A 20,945-nucleotide genomic window follows, 5' to 3' on the forward strand; every position below is an offset into this window, starting at 1 on the left:
GAGAGGGGACACCAAGCAGAAGCTTGCAGTGAGGGCAACACAGGACTCAAAAGATTGAGTGCTTGAGACTGCATGTGGAAGAAAGTGGTAGGTTGTCTAGAGAGCAGGGGAGAGACCACTTTTAAAGATACAGTTATGTTTCTATTTGCAACACCTCCCAACATCTTAAGAAGGAGCATTTCTTTCAATAGACTTGGTGTTTCTTTACTTGAAAGATATTGATCCTTTTCTCCCTCCCACACTCTGCTTCCACTCAAAAAAAAGACCAGGCAGCTGTGTCTGGTTTACTTCCTCACTTGCAGGATAGGTGCACAACTTTGGAAAGTGTATTGTTAATTAATTGTTTCTACCATCCCTCTATCGCAGGACATTCAATTTCTTAAAGGATATTCTTGCTGCACCATATACTCCTGTCCCATCCTGTATTGCTAATTAACAGCACCTAGTTCTCAAGAAGGCAGCAGAGTAGCAATAAGCTTTCTGCACGTCCACCCAGTCTAGGACAACTTGCAAGTACACATCTTTTTCTGTTGTTGTTTTTTCTCCTCACTCTTTTTTATAACCCCAAACATCTGTCTTGAGCTTACCTGGGTATGTTTAAAAACACTATACACTGGAACTTCAGCTCCTGGATCTTTGGAGTCAGGTCTGTGCCATCACACTACAAAGCCAAAGTGACAGAGCACAGAGAAATTGCTGAATGGGGTCACAGACAAGAGAAGTGTTGCTGCTTTGTAACAGTTTCCCAAGCCTTTCTTTGGAATTTGTTTCAAATGTCATGCTCAAAACTGAGAAGTAACAGAGCCATTAAACTCTCACCTCTCTCTCTCCTCATCCGCCCCCACCCTTGCTCTTCCCACAATACTATGGCACAATTTCCTATACTCACCACAACTTTAACATGTTTGGACAAATCTCTTGAGCTTCTTTGCAGAAAGTCTGAAAAGGCTGCCTGCAAGACACATAAGTAGTGCAGGAACTGTCATCATTGCCTTCTCTCTTCTCTTTCCTCATTTCTCATCCCACCACAGAGCTTATCACCAAATGCCATCCTATTGTCAAACCTATTCCTTCTTGCTCTCAGTAGCACTGTAGGCTAGATTTCTTTTATCAATGTTCAGCGATCAATGCAAGATTCAGATTCCCCAGAGGAGAGAGGAAGCAGGATCTATTCACCTGCACTGCAACTTCTCAGGTGTGGCATTAAGATATGACACTTCCCCTTTTGAGAGGTAACCAAAGAATGTCCCTGAGCACCCAAGGATGTACACACAAATTCTTGCTCACATATAAGTTTCCAGGTTTAATGCACATGGGTACTGTGGAAGTTATCTAAGCCCAAAAAGACATATTATAATCATGCATTATCAAATCAGGATCCCTCTCTTTTTTTTAATAACTTCACTTTAGAAAAAAGTTAGTCTTGACCACTTCCCCCCGAATACAAAACTGTACAATTTTATTTGCATACGAAAATGAGCCATGCCAAACAACTGATCTCTGTCTTCCACTCACCATGGCCCTACATCCAAGACTACTCCTCAAGGCCTAAAAGATAAAGGCAATTACTTGAGGAATTTCTCTAGGAAACTGAAAGTCAAAGTGCTGCCTACATACTGAAATAATCAAAGCAGTTTGTTGAGAACCTTAACAGCCAGAAGCAGGGGGAGCAAGACATGATCAATACTATTTCCGAAGGAGTAGCATTCCTCTCAAATGCTAAGCACTGTGAAACACTATTGTTTCAGGCACTTTCCAACAGACATGTACGGCATTGCCATACAGCACATATGCACTTTAAATGGCAAAAAAAAAAAAAAAAGTCAGGAACCCCTGATGTGAGAAAGCGAGGGGGAAGTGGCATGATAAAACATTTAAGCAACTAAACGAACATCATTCTACAAGATGAATCATAACTCACCCCTGCATAAAACATTTTATTTCTAAATCGACTGTTGAATTTCTCTGGATTTGCTTCTGTGAAAGGAGAAAGGAAAAATATGAACACCCTAATAAATATAGTAGATTCCATTGTACCCTTCCATTCCCTACTAACACTACAGGAGTTCCTTAAGGCAGGAAAATAATTCAGTATATTTGGCTTCAGCTAAGATGGTACATACTGTTCATTTTGTGCTTTTAGCACACATTGCTCAATAAAAATATTAACATGAATATAGTTTTGCTGTGCAAGAGTCCAGCATCTCTGCCATTGTCTGTTATCAGATTTTAAACACTGCTCTGAATTCTTTCTGATTCCTGCAGAGTGAAAATAGGTGGAAATACAGGCAAAGAGATAACACAAGTACAATCGTCCTTTAATTTAGCATCTCTCAGAATATTCATTTCATGATCCCTCAGCATGTTTTCCAAGATTTCTGTTTTTACCAACACAGAAGAGACCCCTTCAAGAATTATTACAAACCCATGAAACACTAACCCACTCTCTGAAGCAGGACTAAAGTGTTGGTAAATTACAAGATTTAAAAGGATACTAAATTCTGACCTGTTACAAAGAGGATATCTAGAAGGTAGAAGGGAATAGACATCTCTATGCAAATATTTCCACAGCAAACAATAAGTGGTTACTCTAAAGCCTATTTAGAAAGCTGTTTAATTTTGATTAGACTACAAGTTATGGAGAATTTTAATAGTCCAGTAGTAATGCACATCTAATGGTTAATAATTCTCACTGTTAAAATAAATGTTTTTTCCCCCTCCCATCATGAGCTTTTCTGGCTTCAACTGCCAGCTGCTGAATCTTGTTATATGTCTGTCTGTTAGATTAAAGAGCCCTCAACTATCAGATATCGTTTCCCTGAGTAAATACTTACAGACAGCGATTAAATCGCCTATAACCTTCTCCCCGATAAGCTAAATGGAGCTCTGTCAATATTCTAGCACAAAGCATGTTTCCTAGAATACAAGTCATTCTCATGCATCTCGGGAGGCTGTTTCCTTACTCTTAGGCATCCAGAGATTCCTGGAGCAGTCCTGCTGATACCATATTCAGTGGTAGCACCAACCACCTCTTCTTGCTCAGTCATTCTCTACTAAAAATGCCCAAGAGTCAGGTTAGTCCTTCTGGCCAAAGCATCACACTAACATGAACGCTTCCAAACTACTTCATCTGAAATGACCACTTACACCAATTTCTCTAGTTCTCTTTGGAGTCACACAGTCTCACAATACAGTCCTCCATTTTGTAAGTGTTACATACTTCGCACTTCTTGTCTGATTGCGCCCAGCCTACTGTATGATCCACCTGTTGTGTCGTGGGTGAGCTAGAATGCAGTCAGGGCCATCTCTTCTTAAAACTACTAATTTAACTGCATATGTAGTCATCTTTTATCTGCTTAGCGAACGGAGAGTTTTTTTCTGTACGATCTCACAACCCAAAGCTAAGAAGTGGGAGGCTCCTGAGGGCCCAGTGCCCATGCTATATGCTCTCTGTCTGGCTTAGGAGGGCAAGTCAGGCAGCAGTGACCATCTCTATGTGATGAATGTGCCAGAGAGGGCAGGGGGGCAAGCTGCCACTGCTGTGTTTATCCCTAATAACTCCAGCTGGAGCCATCCATGGCACCAGCTTGTACACAGATCTCTCTGCAAATACTGACCTGAACCAAAGCCCCAGTTTGGAACTAGCTTAATGGAGAAGGACCTTTTCTGAGAACTGGGACTCAGCAGCCCTACAACCTGCTGGATTTCTGCCAACTCTGACAGGGCAGATGAGCATGCGTAGGGAGGAGAGACTCTTACTGCCATGTGGAATAGAGCCTAGAGGTGATTAGAGCGCAATTCTGGCAATTGCTCCCTCCACCCTCATCCTTTCTCAAGCCAGCAAGGGAATAGGAAAGGGAATGTGTTAGTGGGTGGGAGGGGACAGAAAGGAGGGGAGGAAGGCATCTGTAAATGGACAAACCTTTAGAGCTGAGGGAACAACAGCATGTCAAATAGGGACAGAGTAAATTGTGTCTCCCCTGATTTACCAGGGCAACAGGATGACAAGGGAGGGAACTGTGACTCTGGGAAGAGTCTCTACCTAGCACTCTTACTGAAGAAGCAGAACTAAATACATTAGTCTTGGGGCTGACTCTCAAGGCTTTATCTGATTAGCTGCAAGAAAGGTGTAGAGGTTGCCCTGGAAAAGGCCACACACACATACAGGTTCAGCTGAGACATGGCAGTCACTATTCTAAATACAATTGAGCAGTCTCCATAGCTTGAAATGCCCTAATAGACTCAGAGAGTTTGAATCAATCTAATTTATTTTGCTTTTTTGATTCTGTAAGTGATTACAATAGCTCCTCATAGGCAACTGCATACAACCACTTGTATTGCAATTGTCCTGAAAGTAGTGTAAGTTTTGCTAAAGTTCACTGACTTCAGCAGAGTTCCTCTGGATTTTTATCAGTTCAAATGAGATCAGAATCTGTCCTACACTGATTAATCCCACACAAAACACAATAAAACTTACACACCAGCAACACCTCCAAGGCTATAACTTTTTCTCTCCTAAAACACATGGGGAGCATTTTGTACATTTTACAATTCAAGAGGGTGAGGAAATGCCAGCACTAATGACTTGTAAGAGCAGACACTTGCGCTATGAAAAGCTCTCCTGGCCATACATACCCACTCATAGACACTTGGCTCTGCCAAGTACTTTTTCATTCATGTAAATTTTTGAAACACTGGCATCTCTGAAATAATATTCATTCTTTATAGGGCTCCACAACTTCATTATTAAGTAATGCCTCCATTAAGTGAGAAAGTAGCCATACATTTCATCTATACTGTATATTCACAGTCACATTAGAAATGCATGGTGATATGCATTCATAAAGAAATGCATACAGCTGTCATCATTTCATTTCTTGCCCTTCTGTGGCCCTTCATTATTATTCCTAAGGCTTGAAGCAGTCTTAAACATTATAAAATATGTATTAGCTCACTCCATCTTGCATCTTACTCTTTATTTAGCACATCAGAAGGGTGTTTTTTTTGTTGGTTTTTTTTTGGCACTGAAATGGCATTGTAATAATATGAAAGTGAAGAAAAGGGAGGCTGCCATTCAGAAGAAAAACATGCACACGGAGCTGAAACAACCAAACGCTGAATGTGGACAATTGAACAAGGTCCATTTACACAGGCACACTTGCCTAAACCATACAGAGTAATTCACATCAGTTCAAAGCCCACCCATTAAGCCACATTTGGATCCGTATGTTGATGGCTGTTTTGCCACCCCAAGGGGACAAATAAGATGCATCAACAGCTAGAACACCTGACAGTTTTTTGAACTCTATTAAAACCTTTCATTTACATAGATACACTCTGGGCCTGCACCAAGTTCAATGATACCATGCTGTACTCATCCATAGGTAGCAACTGTTCAATTTGAGAATGTGATTATCCTCCCGCTACTCTCCTACTTCCACAACCTCACAGGTTTTCTCCTCCCCCAACCTTTACATTGTTGGGAAAACTTACATCTGACTTGCATTTGATTTTCTTTATGCTCTTACTCCGACAATTCTGTCTCAGCATCAGCATCCTCTCTATCTATACTTAATACATCCTTTAGAAGTTCAAAAACTTTGAAAGCTCCCCTCAGCCCTTTTCTTCCAGTGAATCATCTTTTTCCTTGTACTTTTTTTCATTTTTTAGATCACCAAGACATTCTATATTTATCCAATATGTCCTTCAGCAATATTATGCATAAAATTGGACATATTTGCCCAAGTATGACTTTATAAGTCCCTTGGAAACCCAGGATACAATCACTTCACAGCTTACAGTCTGTATCTTGGATTTTTATGTTCCAGCATAATTCCTTCTGAATTATAAGCAACAGGCTGTTAAATCCAAATCCATTTGCAATTCATAAAATAATTGCCCATTCCCAAGGCTAAGGAAATAAAAAGCTCCTCTTACCTCTAGATTCATGGAATTCCAGTGTAACATGTGCATCAAATCCAAGGCTGAAGTAATTATTGAAGACATTGAGTGGAAGCTGTAATTGGAAAACAGAAAGGCATGTGACACATGAAATATTCCATGGCACACCAGGAATTAACTACTTTAAACCTGTCATCTCATGAAAAGCTAAGAAGAAGAAAATGGAATATATCGGGAAAATATATGCACAAAGCCATTATGAAAGCTAGTAACAGTTTGTGAAAGATGATCAAATGCAAAAGCCTAAAGAACACAAATATATCTACAGTGTTTTATGACCATATAAGTATCTCTAAACACAACATCACAGGGTTCTTTATTTTCTCTTTGAGATTTCCCATAATGCCACTCTACTTCATATGTAAATACAAAGATTTTCCTAATTGCTGGCACTACAAGCTCGGCATGGCATATGAAAGTCAAGCTGTATTCTTCCTGCTTCATATAACCAGTAGCAAAAGAAGTCCTGGACAAAGAACCCTAATTCTATTGAGGATGCATGAGGCAGAGAAGCACACATCTGGCCTGTTCATCACTGCACTGGCCCAGTAGAGGTGTGGAGAGAGAATGGTAGAGTCCAATACATAAGCTAGAAACTATAACCAAGAAGAGGAAAGTTAGATTCTTACATTTACTGGAAGCTGTTTTCACAGAATCATTTTTTGATGAACACCACACTTTCAACATCATCTGTTCAAATGACAGATTAGTGTAAATGTGACCCCTCCCATAAAGATTTTCCCATTCTTCAACTCTCAACCTAATGGAGATCAGCGGCATATAGAGACCCACAGAGAAGGAAAATCCAAAACTACACCGTCCTTTGCTGTAAAACAAGAAACAGTTTGTATCCACTAGTAGACTCCTAAGGAATATACTTCTACATCCTCATCGATGTGTCTGTAATTTAGGAATGGATGCTGGTCATAGGGTTGCTTCTCCTGCTACCTCAGCTTAACTAGAGAAAAACAATGACCTTTCAGATGATATCCAAAGATTTTTGCCAGGATTTCGTTTTGGGGATAAATACACAAAGTCTGAGAGTTATAAACAACAACAAGTGGCTGGTATGCATTAGGTTGCATATACCTCTAGAAGTGTTGACATATGAAAAGAGCAGGAGGAAGAGATGCAACTAGAAAATGAAAGAGTTTTAGAGCTTCCCACTGATGCATCCTATGGTATATTCCAAAGATATGCTCTTATGCATCCTCTAGTCTTTCTCCCCTGGGAAAAAGAAGACTCTAACCTTACGCGCCCCATCCTCCAGCTCATCCTGTGGCAAATCAGGGTTGCGCTCAACCTGGAGATTCCAGCGGTCCAGCTGGACAATGGTCCCATCTTCTACATGGCACAGGATCTTGGACACTGGCTCATCTGTGTAACCCTGGCAGCAGAATAAGTGTCACCAGGGCATCAGCCACAGGCACCCAAAGCAAAGCAAGTCACTCACCAAATATCTGTCAGACCTCCCTCCTTTCACACAGAACTAAAACATCAGATCAAATGTTCCTAAAAACACCTCAAAAATGTTCCTAAATTTTTATATATCAAGCATTTTGACAAACTACTATTGAGGTATACAAGTCTTGCACAGGCACAGTAGGACCAGGAGGAGAGGAAGTCAGAGTATATTTTTCCTTGCCTGGAATAACTCCAGTGGTATAGCCAAGGATAAATGCAGAGAAATAGTTTAAACTGTACACTGCCTAAATTAAAAGCACACATATCCTTCTCATTATTCGGCCTGAAATACAAATCAGATACACTTATCCACACTTCCATTACAACAATTACATTGTCATGAATTCAAGACACCAAACTGCAAACTGAACCAAATTGTGGTGCTTGAAGCAGACATTTGAAACAGCCCTACCTGCTATTTTAGTGAAAGGAAGTTCCACCCTACTACACAACTAATAATTAGAGCAGCAAGTCGAGAGGCCACACATAATGGTACCCAAGTCAGTGCTTACCCCACCCCAGTTGAGGGTGCGGGCAAGGTCATTCCCAGTGCCAAGCGGAAGGACAGCCACAGGAGGCTGGGGGTTAAGTTGCAGCTCATCTAGGATGGAGAGGATCCAGCCCACCTATAAAACAGGAAATGCAAAGAACTAATACCAAGAACATTAAAAAGGGAAAGAACAAAAGAAAAAGGCATATTTTGATTGTATCCCCACCACACAGAGATCAAGTAAAACAAAAGGAAGATGGAAAAATTAGGATATTTGAAATTTTACTCTACATCTCTGCTGCACATCTGAGGTTTCACCTTTCAGAAAACATGTACAGCAGTCTTCATGAAGCTCCTGTGCAAGCATAAGCTCTGGGATGTAAAAACTGGCTATCATTAAAAGCACAGAAAGATACTGAGAAAACGTTAACAACTTCTGTGCTCCCTTTAAGCAGAAAACAAAAACACATAGGATTACACCCAGTATTTACAGGGCTGCTTAAATATTGCTCTGAAAAATACTGTATGCAAAGGTGGGTGAAAAATACTATGGATGCTTCAAGACAAAAGTTTTAAATGGCCCTTATGTTAAAAGGAAACTAAAACTTTTGAGAACTTTCATGAAAAAGACTTGAGAGAGATATTAGAACAGCATGGTATCTCAGGATACAGCCTGCAATAAAGGAAAGCAGGGCCCAGATCAAGTCAAGCACGGACTTGCCCCCAGGTCTCCTGTTCCCCCAGGCTGAATTATTTCATTTTGTGTAAAGCATAAAGCATCTATGTATTTTGAACTAGAATAAAAGACAAATTGAACTCTAATGCTCAGGTCTGAAGGCTCTGGGTTGGAAGGTGAATCTAGTTCTTCTGCATCATAAACTATTGGCTATATTAGAGCAATGGTTCTCTTTCCTTTTCCTATTTTGGACTAGGGAAACTTTTAAATAGAAATCTAGCCAGAAGGAACAAGTTATTGCAAAATATTTGGCTTTCATTAAATGGCAATTTCCAAAGGGTAAGTGAAGTGTTGCTGAAAATGTTCTCAAACTTGTTACAACTGAAATTTTTGCTGTAAGAAAAAGCACTATTTCCTAAATTATTTCTTACCTTTACCAAAAAAAGAGAGAATGTGCTGCATTTTTAAATAATGAATTAAAATAAATATAAAAGGGTAAAATTGTCCTATTTTTTTGTCCTGACACCAGTGTTCAAAGGTAAGATTCAGTCTCTATTGAAAATGTGAGCTTTTAAATAAGACATAAAACCGAAATCTGACTGCAGCTGGGCAGGATGTTTCTCTCATGACAAACATTAATATGATTTCAAATAGATTCCCACCCCATACCAGGATGAAAGTGGAGGTTCATGAAAGGTACCCAGAATAATCTGAGTATTAGGAAGCACTTAGAATTTGAAGGACTGTAAAGGGGTGGCCTGATAGATATAACAATCACGTGCCTATTTGGTAGTCTAGGGTACTTCTTTCTCCAAGTCTCTTCATGGAGAAGCTTAATTTTGTATAAACAGCATTTATCAGAGTTATATATCCTAACCAGTTGTCCAATTAGTAAAGCATTCATCTGGGATGTGATCCCACGTTAGAGCCCATTGTCTGACAACAGTCATCTGAATCACCTCTCTCATGAACTTGGATTCCACCAAAAGTACTTAAGCCTATCACAGGCACCATGATAGGACTAAGTCCAGTCCTTAAAGGGATTTTCAGAGGTAAGTAATCCTCTACCTTTCAAAAATCTATCTTTAGGTGTTGAGAACAGGACACAGAGTAAAGAACCCCTAGAATGGTACCTCGGCCCATGAAAGGCTTTGGAAAATTCACCAATGACTTCACTGGTGCCATGACTTCCTACAAAGCCCTTTTTCATTAGCCCTTTGACAGTGCCTCTGAATTAATCTGTACATCTGTGCCTCAGTCTCCCACTGGTACAGGTAACATTACAACACTAACCACTTTTGTAAATGCTTTTAACTGATAAAGAGAAACTGCAAATTACTCATGTATATTTACAACATAGCTATTTAACTTGAGGCTATTTCTAAACCTTGTATATTATGTTCATAATCAGGGATGACAAAGATTGTCATTTTCCTGTAAACAGAAAGCTACCAGTTGTTCGGAAACAAAGCTTTCCACTTACACCCTGGAAAAGAACAGCAAGATGATGAAAAAGTTACAATAAGTTCTGATGCACCACAATAACGCAAGGTAACATCTGGTCTCATTGAATATTCACTAAGTCCATTTGAGCCAGATTTTTCATTTCTAGATGTAATGGCTTTGGGAATAACTAAGTATTAATTTGCTTCAAACTCAGCACCAGCAGCAAAGGTAATAGCGAGTGCTGGTCATACTAATGAGAAGGTACTGCCACCTATCGCTTGCATTGTTTTTTCCTTTGCTTAACAAAGGATGGTAAGTGTCAATGCAGTTGCATTCATTTCTATATTAATATTTTCAGATTCTAGACTATCTCCTATTTAAATATTTTCTCCCTCACATGGAGACTTTTGTCATAACTATGTCTTCTCTCTTTGCTGTAGTTATATCTCCTGCCAAAAGGTCTTGAGACCTTACAGGTCAAGTAATGTTCCCAATAACAGTAATATCTTACTGTTCCAAGTAACAGCAAGACAGTAGTTGAATAACATTTTTCTTTCACCTTTGCAGAGAAAGCACTGGTATTAATAATTCCTACATCTCGGGTTTTAAAGGAATCCACAGCTAAACAGGATGATTCCCCCAATAATTCAAGCAGAGATGGATGGAGGGTGGGCTTAGCTCCCTAAGAATAGGCTCCTGGTGCCTTAAATGTCAACATATATCTAACCTAGTTAGCCATATGGCCCTTTCATACAATATCTGAGTCCTTCACAATCAGTAATGCATTTTCCTTGCCATAATTCTGGTTACAACTATTATCAGAGGTGTTTTGGGGTGGGAACTGAGCTTCGCAGATACTACAGGTTCGATTTTCAACTGTATTTAGGCACTCAAATGCACAGAGTGAGACTGACAATGTATTCCTAAGAACTGGCAAGAGTAATGAAACTGTAATTCCTCCATTATCACTTGCAACATGGGACTGCAACTATGGCTAGCAGTCACTTATCTGGTTTGGAAATGCATGAAGGCCCTGAACCTTACAGCCTGTCTACATCTGAAGGTACCTGAATCTGTGTTTAAATACCTGACCCTACTTACCTTATCCAAGATTTAACAGGAATTCAGCAGGAAAAAAATACTGAACCTGGATCTTCCAGATCTCAGGCTGGCATTATGATCACTGTGATATCCCTCCCTGCAGATGCTTTGTAAAGAAAGTTGGGAAGCTTAGACACAGAGGAGACCATCATGTCTGAGGTCAAATAGGGAGATAACAGCAGGGATGGAGTAGTAACTACGATGTAATGACATCCAGCCACTGGCTTTACCCACTAAACTCTCAGCAAATCATGAGAGAAAGCCAGCAAATTTGGTCTTTATTTGTACCGAGACTTAATGCATAAAGTGTATAGACTACAAGGAGCCGGTAGCAGGACTGACACAAGGAACTGGACCCATCACTAGGTAGGCCAGATCATCCAGAAAAAAAAAAAAAATGTAGATTTCACAGGTGTAATGTATGTTATCCGGCACTGCGTGCATCATGAGGTGGGAAACCCATGACTGTGTGGGTTTTCTTCAAACGGCTACAGGAGGAATTTCACCTCCTGGCGATGACCACCACATGGGCTGCCAGGTGCCGGCCACCTACCGTCCCGTCCCCACCGCAGGCCAGGATCCGCAGGTTTGGCACTTTCCTGTACAGCTCCAGCCTGGCAGGGGGAAAGGGAAAATAAATTAAAAAAAAATCAGTACAGTGATGGGGGGGGCACTTTTTATGCCTTTTGCTGAGTGACTGTGTAACCACCACATATTTCAGTCTGAAATATTTAGGAATTTAGGGAGAAATAGAAAGCGTTGGTGTCACCGAGAGCCTCCGCGCTGAAGGGGACACTCGCAGAGAGCAGTGCCGCTCTTCTCGGGGGGCTCTTCCCACCTCTCCATGTGTTGCACACCCACACATACACATCCGCCAGGAAGTAAAATAGGACCTTCCTCTGCGGTTAGGCTATATTTTGCTCTGGAGATGACAAATCCTTCAATTTTTTTTTCCTCCTATCCTAAAACAAACACATGTAAATGTTGATTTTTTTTTATTTTTTATTTTTTTAAACAAAATTGGGTATTGCTGGTCAGGATTTGCTGAGCCACCATTTCTGAAGCCTGCAGAATATTACAAGCTCTTTCAACTAGCAATTGTACTTCTCTAATATCATGCAAGGCAATAACATCTAATAAAACTCTTTCTCTGGACATCTGATCTAAGGTACCAACAGGAAAGCCAGAAAAAACACTGATTAAAAACCTGTTCTTTCAGTGGCATGAAAGAGAGCCATAATGAAATATATCCCAATAAAGGGGATACATTAAAATGTTGAGAGCCTAATGAACTGAGGCTTGATCCTCCTTCTGCTACACAACTCTGAAAAACCATACAGCTACTTTAAAGCTTCTATCATGAAGAGAGTAGCAGTGGAGGGCTTTTGGCAGGAAAAAAAGGCTTGGGTGGTCTGAAAGCACGAATAGCAAATACTCGGACTTTCCTTATACAGGAGATGTGATTTTACATGATTACTATCCATTTTGTACTGCCTACCTTGTGAAACCAGCACTGAACAAACACTTAAGCAAAGCAAATATTCTCATCTCAAATGTAGGACAGTCTCTTAACCCTTAGCAATGAGAATCAGCCCTTTAAAGACTGGTCCTCCCATCAAAAATGCTCACACTTAACTATTGCCCAGGTAAACTGAGTCAGTTACTAAGCAAGCAGACAGTTGCATGCTGCTGTCGTATATGGAAATCAGTGGGCATCTTTAGCCCATTGTAATGATTAACCACTAGGGAATGGTCAGGCAGTACAGGATCTGCATATTGTAGGGCCTGCTGAGATTTAGGCATAAGGAAGTTCAATTAACCTCCTTCTTTGGTTAGGTGAATCTGATCACCTATGCAATAGCCTTCTCTTGGTGCCTAGTACCCCGTGATCCACATTTGACATTTTTCAGATTTTCTAATCAGACATGCATGTCTGATTAAATGTGCAAAAATGCACATTTTAAAGCAGTAATTCTGAAGAAGACACTGCAATGTGTTACTAATGTGTGATTTTGTACCAAAGGATGGCCTGTGCTTCTACAGCTTTGTCCTGCTTTTCTTGGAAAGAGTATTCTTAAAACATCCTCCATCTACCTACTTACAATATGAATAGCAGTCTCTGAGGAGATCATGTAACATCCTCTGTCTTCTCTTCTGTTACTTACTTTGGGTCCTCCCCAAAGCCATTTAACACAGGGAACAACAAATTCTGACCAGTAAAGTGTGCTCCTTGGCAGACCTGAAAGATCATACCTGAATAACAGAGCATGAAAGTTGCCACTCACAAATGTATTCGACTGGTGTATTGAGGCCATAAGTTCCAAAATGCAGACAACAGAATAAAGAAAGTGAAAAAACAAAAACCAAAAAACTCCCTATTCAGAAGAAAACCTGCTAACTTGTGACAGTCAATCATAGAATCACAGAACAATTTGGGTTTGAAGGAACCTCAGGAGTCTGTAGTCCAACTCCAGTTCAAAGCAGGGTCAGCTCTGAGCTCAGACCAGGTTATTCAGGGATTTACGCAATCAAGACTTCAAAATCTCCAAGGATGAAGACAACCTCTCTGGGCAAACTGTTGCAATGCTTAACTGTCCTTACAGTGAAAAAGATTTCCCTTATATCCAGTCAGAACATCTCTGGTTTCAATTTATGTCCACTGTTTCTACATCTCCCACCATGCACTGCTGTAAAGATCTTAGCTCCATCTTCTTGATAACTTCCTCAGGTATTGGAAAGCTGCTGTTAGGTCCCTCCTAAGCTTTCTCTTCTCCGCTCACATACTTAAGACTTTTACTGAGCAAGGACAGAAACTGGCATAGGTTTAAATATATCTGAAACTTAGGTCCTGAATCACCATTTGGCTCTGAAAACCTAGGCCTATCAGCATCAGTACAGTCTAAAAGCCCTTTGCCTGCTTTGCTGATAAGAAAAGAATTATGATCTGCAGTGCTGAAGGCTTGAGAACTTACGCATCTCTTGGCCCTTCCTGAGAGAGATCAAAGACCTGGCGTGGATTCAAATACCACATAAACATTTGGAGAACTTTGGTGCCCTGGGAAGAGAGAAAATTGAAGGAAAGAAATTATGAGTAAGTTAATGATTATTAGAAATAATACTATTTATTATTCACTGCATTCAGACTGCCATTCTTTCTTCTGTGCTTTATAAAGCAAACAAAGCAAGAAAAAGAAAAAATAAAGAGTCATAGCAGATGACTGCTCTATAGAATTGTCATGTGACCCACCAGTCCGGGGGCAGCAAAGGGCACACATGTCTACATATAGACTAAATTTAACAACACAGATGACTAATGGTTCATAAGAACAGAAATTCTGGGTCAGACCAAAGGTTCATTGCCCACAGTAACCTGCAAGAAGAGACCTCTGCTCTTCCACATCATTCTTAGCCTACCATCCACAACAGAAAGGAGCTGAATGGACTTCTGGACAAAGTCACCATCATGCAGAACAGCCTCCTGCCCAACATCCAAGGCATGACACTGCTGTGACCTTCACCATCACCACTATGAATACTCATAACCGTAACCCTCTACCATCTCATGAAGCAGAAATCAAGGACTCTATGGGCTACAGCTGCCCCAATGGTCCCCTCAGTGCAATGTGGCCAACCCATCGCCTGAAGAGATAATTTCTGCCTCCTCAAACTCTAGGGCTTATATTCCACACACTCAATTCTCTTCCTTCATGTTCTGCCCAGACACGAAGTGGCAGGATCTCTTACTAGCAGAAGTTGGCTAAGAACCCCATTGGGCCAGCCTGTACTCCAAAGTAATTCAAAAATACATTTCAGACATAGCCCAGGGGATGCAAGATGGAAATCTTTGATGGAGCAACATGTGAGGTTATGTTCACAGAGCAATTAAAACCAAGTCATGGTCCTTCTACAGAGATGTCTGTCTTTATGCCATGTGTAGCTGGCTGCAGTCCTTCCCAAAGGAATTTGATTCTATCTACACTTCTTTGTCCTGTGATGCCTGCAGGCAAGAGTACCAGTGGGCAGTGCCTACTAACTCCTTGTACATTTTCAGGGAGCAGCATGCACTGTTGGAGGTGCTCTGCTCTGCATCCCATCATTCACCATTTTTATGTTTTATTAACTTTTGACCTTCCCTTTTTCATTCTTTGTTGCTATAATTACTTGCTTCTCCCTCATTTCTTTTTCATTAGCTTCCCCTTCTTAAGGAGGGCTCTTCTGTCTGACATGTCTGACAGCTTCCCCTAAGTGGAGAACTGAGAAGAACAGCAAAGTGCCTAGAAAAAAGAATAAGAACAGAGAAAACCAATGTGGTGCTTCCTTTAGGAAGGTATCCAGCTATTTGCAGTTCATAGAAGTCCTGAGCCCAGAGTGGGGGGGTTCCAGGAGTTTGGCAACCCTCAGGGTTTTCTCTTCTCTTCCAAATCTCCCCTTGAATCCATGTAAACTCTTAGCATCCACAGCATCCCATGGCAAGGAGTTCCACAGCTGAAGTAGTTGCACACTGTGGGAAGAAGCACCTTTTTTTTCTTTATTTTGAGTCCAACTCCTAGCAGTTTCATTTGGCACCCTCCCTAATTCTTGTACCAGGAGATGAAGTGAACAGCAGCTATGCTATTCTCCATGCTCTCTAGGCTTCTGTTATATCCTACATCAATCTTCTCTTTTCAGCTAGAAGGCCCTGTCTGTTAAAAGGCACTCAGATTAGTTGGTAAACAAAAAACAGCAAAACTAATCTGGAAAACATTCACTTGGATAAATTTTAATTCCAAGAGCCCTAAGAAAGAAGTATGCCTTTGAGACTATGTTAGTCACTGAAATTTGGTTCTTTACAGTATATACAGATTTACAGTACAGGACCAGAAGGGATTTTTTTTTTTTTTCATGCCATAGAAATGTGTAGAGGCTTTCCGAGTGAAATTAGATCACTTGTAGGATAAAACAAGTATCTGAGACTTCTTTGTGGATCTCCATTTTCTGTGGAAAAAGGAAGTCTCCTAAAAACCTCTGAACCACCATTTTAGATTCTTTCAAGAATAGGAAGGTGACTACTCAAAGATTCAAGTACCCATTGAAGTAGAAAGGCCATTCAACACCAAGCACCTCTTCCAAGAGGCTGCAGTTCAGTTGCATAAAACTCTCCGTATCTATGACTGACCAAAAATTATTTTCATCTGCAGGAACACTGTTGTTAAAATAAAACTTATCTGGATCCAGGTGATGTTCTTACCTGATTCCCTCCACTTTTTGGATTGACAAAAACCAGCAGTGGTTTCATGAGTGGAGATGAGATAGGCTTTATCACAAATGGCCGACCTTTGTTATCCTGAGGAATAGAAGCAAGAAACAACTTTAATAAAAATTACACAAAGAATAAGTCTCCCTGGCATAACATAGTGAGTGCACTGTGGAGCCCTGACAAAACTACCTCAGGTATTGGAAATAGTATTGCCAGGTTAATGTGGTGCTCAGCTGGGACTAATTTATCCAGCTGAGACAATTTAGTAAGAAAATAAAGAGGAAAAAAAATCACTTCATGCTGATCCAAATTTATTTTTCTAAAAACTTCTCCTCAATATCCTTTCTCCCAAAACAATTATTCACCCAGCCTAATACTGTGTCAGATAAATTGCTATTTTTTAATATGAAAAGTTTTCCAATAGAAAATGATACAAACTACTTATTTCATGAACTCCATCTAACAGACAAGTAGTATCAGCACTTAGTTACAAATGATCTGCTCTAGATCTGAATGCTTGGCCTTGCTGGCCTTCCCTCCTTTGAACGAATGTCATGCATTATGTCAATGAGATGAATATCTACTTGCAGGAAATAATACAAAGTCACCAAATAAATTTAGAAGCCAATAAGCAGTAGATTTTCATGAATTTGAAATGAAGTTTCAGTGGCTTCTTTAACTTCATGTGAATATACAGAAGAGCAGATATAAGCAGGTATTTCGAAAGATATAGATGACTAATCTTTCAGCAGAAACCATAACTCTCGAACTTGGGAGGGTTTGGATCTCTTTTTTTTTTTTTCTCCTCTATTTTACAAATGGATAAAACCCAGACATGCTGGAAATTTGTTAGGATTTTAGGAATATTTCCTTACTCACATTAGAGAGAGCAGCCAGGTTCCCCCAACAGCAGAAGTGAGTCAGATGCAGATATGGTCAGGGCAACAACAGATTTGCTATCCCATTCCAAGCTGCACTGATCAGATATAGGGCAGCTTCACAGACACCTTGAACAGCCCCAGTCACATGATTTGTTTCCTCTTATATTCCCTTTTTTTCCCCCCTTTTCTCCTCCAGAGCTCTTCCTCTTTACCACCCTCATCCCCTCCCAAATAAAGAGCCCGCATGTTTACCTGTTTACCATTGGCTCTAGCTTTGCTAACTTTACATCCTTCTTTGGTATTTATGATAGGGTTGCCCTGGTAATTTCTACCTTGGTTAGCAACCCTCTTAAACTGGTACACCCTTTTGTAATCTGTGGTGGCCTGCTGTTTCTCATGTTGCAGTCTTGTTAGATGTGCCACAAATCACAGCCTTTTGCACATGTACCTTAACAAGGTTTTTATAAGGAGTAATAGAGTGAGAAAACCATTCTCCTCCCTCCCTCCCCCATGTCCACGGGACACCAGAGAGCTCAGCAGTAAGGGCGCTCACCTGGGCTGTGGCAGACAGACTCAAGTCTCTGGTCTGCAGCTCTCCCATCACCCAAGAGAGGACCATAACAAGAAAGCTCTGGCTATGCAGAGGTGAGTCTCCCTCCATCTCTCCCCATGAGATTGTTGTTCTTCATCTACGTAATTAATCCACTAGGGCAGGGACTAGAAACAAGGTCCTCTACCACCTAGGTGGTAAACCTGACCACAGGACCAGTCATTTGTTTTCTCTCTCTGACTCAACATCTATCTTGTAATTTTTAGAATCTTTACAACAGAAGATCTCCTGAAGGAAGCACCCTCAAACCAGAGAGGACCCTTGCAGTCAGTGCACTTATCAGGGATTTCACAAACCCAGCGTCACACCCCCGCTCTGCCAAAAGGGAACCAAGCATTTGATCCAAGTCTTTTACACCCCAAGTGAAGGCCATCTCATGAGGCCACTGGTCATTCTGAAGTCTGGTATGTTGTGGGGGGGGGTTTTGTTTTGTTTTTGGTTTTTTTTTTTTTTGGGGGGGGGGGGAGAATCAACCAAGCAAATAAACTTCTCAAATGAGTTTTATCAAAACTTATCTCTTCCCATGAAAAGTTCATGGAAGTGGAATTTTCCAGTGGAAAAAAAAAACATATTAAAAATGGCAATAAAAAAATTGAACTTTAAAATGAATATTTACACATTTAAACAAAAGGATCCTGATTTCCAGAGTTCTTTAATACCTACTTCATTGCCTCTTTTGCTGGTTTTTCTTTTAAAAGATGTTCTCTTCTTCCGCCGGGTTGAAGTCTTTAATGAGTTCTACAGCAAAAGGAAAAAGAATACATGAAAAGCAAAACAAAATTTAAAAGACAGGCCCAGACAGAGCCTCTTTATGAAGCTCTACCATGCATGTCCACTTGGAGGATGATAAGAGTATCTGGCACATGCGCGAAATTTAAATCACATGCGCTGCATGCTTTACACTTCCACACCACCGTTTATGGAGAAAGCCACACACGGAGACCAGACTGGTGCTTTGGAACTGGAAACTTTCCCACGCTGTGAGGGGGAAAAAGATCAGATGCTCCCATAGACTCACATAACACCACATGTTGTACCTGCCAACCCTCCCAATAGGGGTAGGAGACGCCCGTTTCCCCTTCGGGGCTCCAGTCTCCTGCCCAATCAGGCTCGTCTCCTGGTATGGAGACCCCCTGCATAAAGATGTAATAAAAAACATGATAAATGAGATATTTTTCATGTTTTTTTTTTTGTTTTTTTGTTTTTGTTTTTTTTAGGAAAGAAAACAACAAGTTTTAGCTCTCGACCATTATGACTCAACATAACGTAGGCCACCATGGTGTATGATGCTGGCACTGCAAAGTCACTTCCAGCCTACCAAGCAGCTAGTGTAATCATCTGATAAGGAACTCTCACTGAATCGTTAACATTTAAGGATTCTGGGGGGTTTTCTTTTTTTTTAAACAACAATGTCGCTCATCTACAGAAAAAAAACGTAAAACTACTTGTATTTTTGCAGAACCTAGAAAATCAGAACTTGCATCAAGGCTATTCTCCAGACTGGTGATAGCCTGCTTAGTGATACTGAACCACAAAGTGTTCTGATATGATAAGAACAAACCAAAGGGGGGCTTTTTTATGACTGCAGTTACTGAATTAAAATATTTACAGGAAATCCTTCCCCTTGCCCTATGATTGAAATTTAGTAATATAGGAAACTCTGTAAATATTTTCTCAGCATTTCAACTCCTCGTCTAGCCACCACCAGGAAATCCAGTAAGACAGCAAATTAGAAGTTTATTGAACTTTTCTGGCTTCAAGAAGGGAGCAAGATCCGCTCACGTCATCCAAAATTTAATTTCTGTTCTGACCTTACTCAAAAGCATACTTCATTTAAAAGAGGAGGGGGGAAAAAAAAAAAGTAAATGACCAGAGATCAGCAAGTATATGAGCAGAAGTATTAATCAGTTACATCTGTCCTTACTTAATCCAGCTTGCTAAACAGCACCATCACCACATTAATGAGAACATTTACTAGATTCTCTGCTTAATCCTTAACAACCATTTCCAGAATTTCAGACCTTCAGTACGACACACCAGATACAGAGTTTAGTTTTTTCTCTAACTTCCCAGAAATGTAGAAAGCTCATGACCTGGCAGGCATCTAACTGAAATGCCTAAAAAGACTGCCGTCTTTTTCACCCCAACCAAGAAAAGACTGCTGTAGAGCACAGGTTCCCAATCTTTGTCACCTCTCAACTTTCCTTGTGGACCATGACATATTCATACCTTACTGCTTACTGAAAATACTGAAGACAATGACTCCTACTCTTCCCTACTTTGATACATATAAGAGCGATCTTGAAAGTATGATTAACCACAAGGACTGAACTGATCTGGGAAGTGGAGCTAAGCCCCTTCTTATCAGGGAAAGAGTAAAGGCAGGTCAGTAAAATCCTGCCTACATTAAAAAATAGTTTTAAAATGTTTAAATGTAGTTGTCTTTAAAACCAATTACAACTTAGCTCCTTTCTTGCCTATGGGTGGATATGGGAAGAGGCATACAACTACATTAGAGAAACAGTTCTAGTCTAGGCCTCCATCATGATTATGACTTTTTTTTCATTTCCACTCTCAAAAGGCAATAAAGTATGCTGCATTTTTGTTACAACTATGCTATCTCATGATTTTTAGCATACCTACATCTATAGTGTCAAGAGAACCTAAAGTTTTGCTGCAGTAATTGCAACTGCATGTCTATAGCAGATGAAGGGCAAAAAAGCTGACTAAATATATGCAGGTTTTCTTTGTAAGCATGCAAAAGAATAACAGCCAAGAGTAATCATCAATCTTCACATGGTAAATGAAAGAAATTGATGTGTACTACTTTGTCCACATAACAAGAGGAATATTTTACAAAAACACAACGTTATTCAGCAAAGTACTTGATAGTAAAGCATACCTTTAAGTGTGCACCATATGTAAATCCTAACTTGCCTCTAGAAAGGAAACTTCTCCTTTGTGGATGTCAATTTGGCCATCTTCAAAGAGAGATTTTTGGTAATATGGCACGGTCACTACAGTTCTTCTAAGCAAGCTTAGCTAGATGAAGAAAAGAGTTGGAGCCTTTGTATAATGTT

General features: G+C 40.3%; 1 protein-coding gene across 1 annotated transcript in view; it reads right to left on the reverse strand.

Moving 5' to 3' along the window:
• Positions 1-20,945, reverse strand: part of DGKI (diacylglycerol kinase iota) — a 220,630-nt gene that overhangs the window by 90,519 nt on the left and 109,166 nt on the right. The window contains exons 9-19 of the mRNA XM_067289862.1: positions 18,903-18,998; positions 18,529-18,603; positions 16,366-16,461; positions 14,111-14,193; positions 11,692-11,752; positions 7,938-8,051; positions 7,211-7,348; positions 5,938-6,016; positions 1,922-1,977; positions 890-952; positions 588-661 (exon numbers count right to left, since the gene is read on the reverse strand). Coding sequence (XP_067145963.1) covers positions 588-661; positions 890-952; positions 1,922-1,977; positions 5,938-6,016; positions 7,211-7,348; positions 7,938-8,051; positions 11,692-11,752; positions 14,111-14,193; positions 16,366-16,461; positions 18,529-18,603; positions 18,903-18,998 — 935 coding nt within the window. The remainder of the gene's footprint in view (positions 1-587; positions 662-889; positions 953-1,921; positions 1,978-5,937; positions 6,017-7,210; positions 7,349-7,937; positions 8,052-11,691; positions 11,753-14,110; positions 14,194-16,365; positions 16,462-18,528; positions 18,604-18,902; positions 18,999-20,945) is intronic.

Source organism: Apteryx mantelli, chromosome 1 (assembly GCF_036417845.1).
Source record: "Apteryx mantelli isolate bAptMan1 chromosome 1, bAptMan1.hap1, whole genome shotgun sequence".
NCBI classification, from domain to species: Eukaryota; Metazoa; Chordata; class Aves; order Apterygiformes; family Apterygidae; genus Apteryx; species Apteryx mantelli.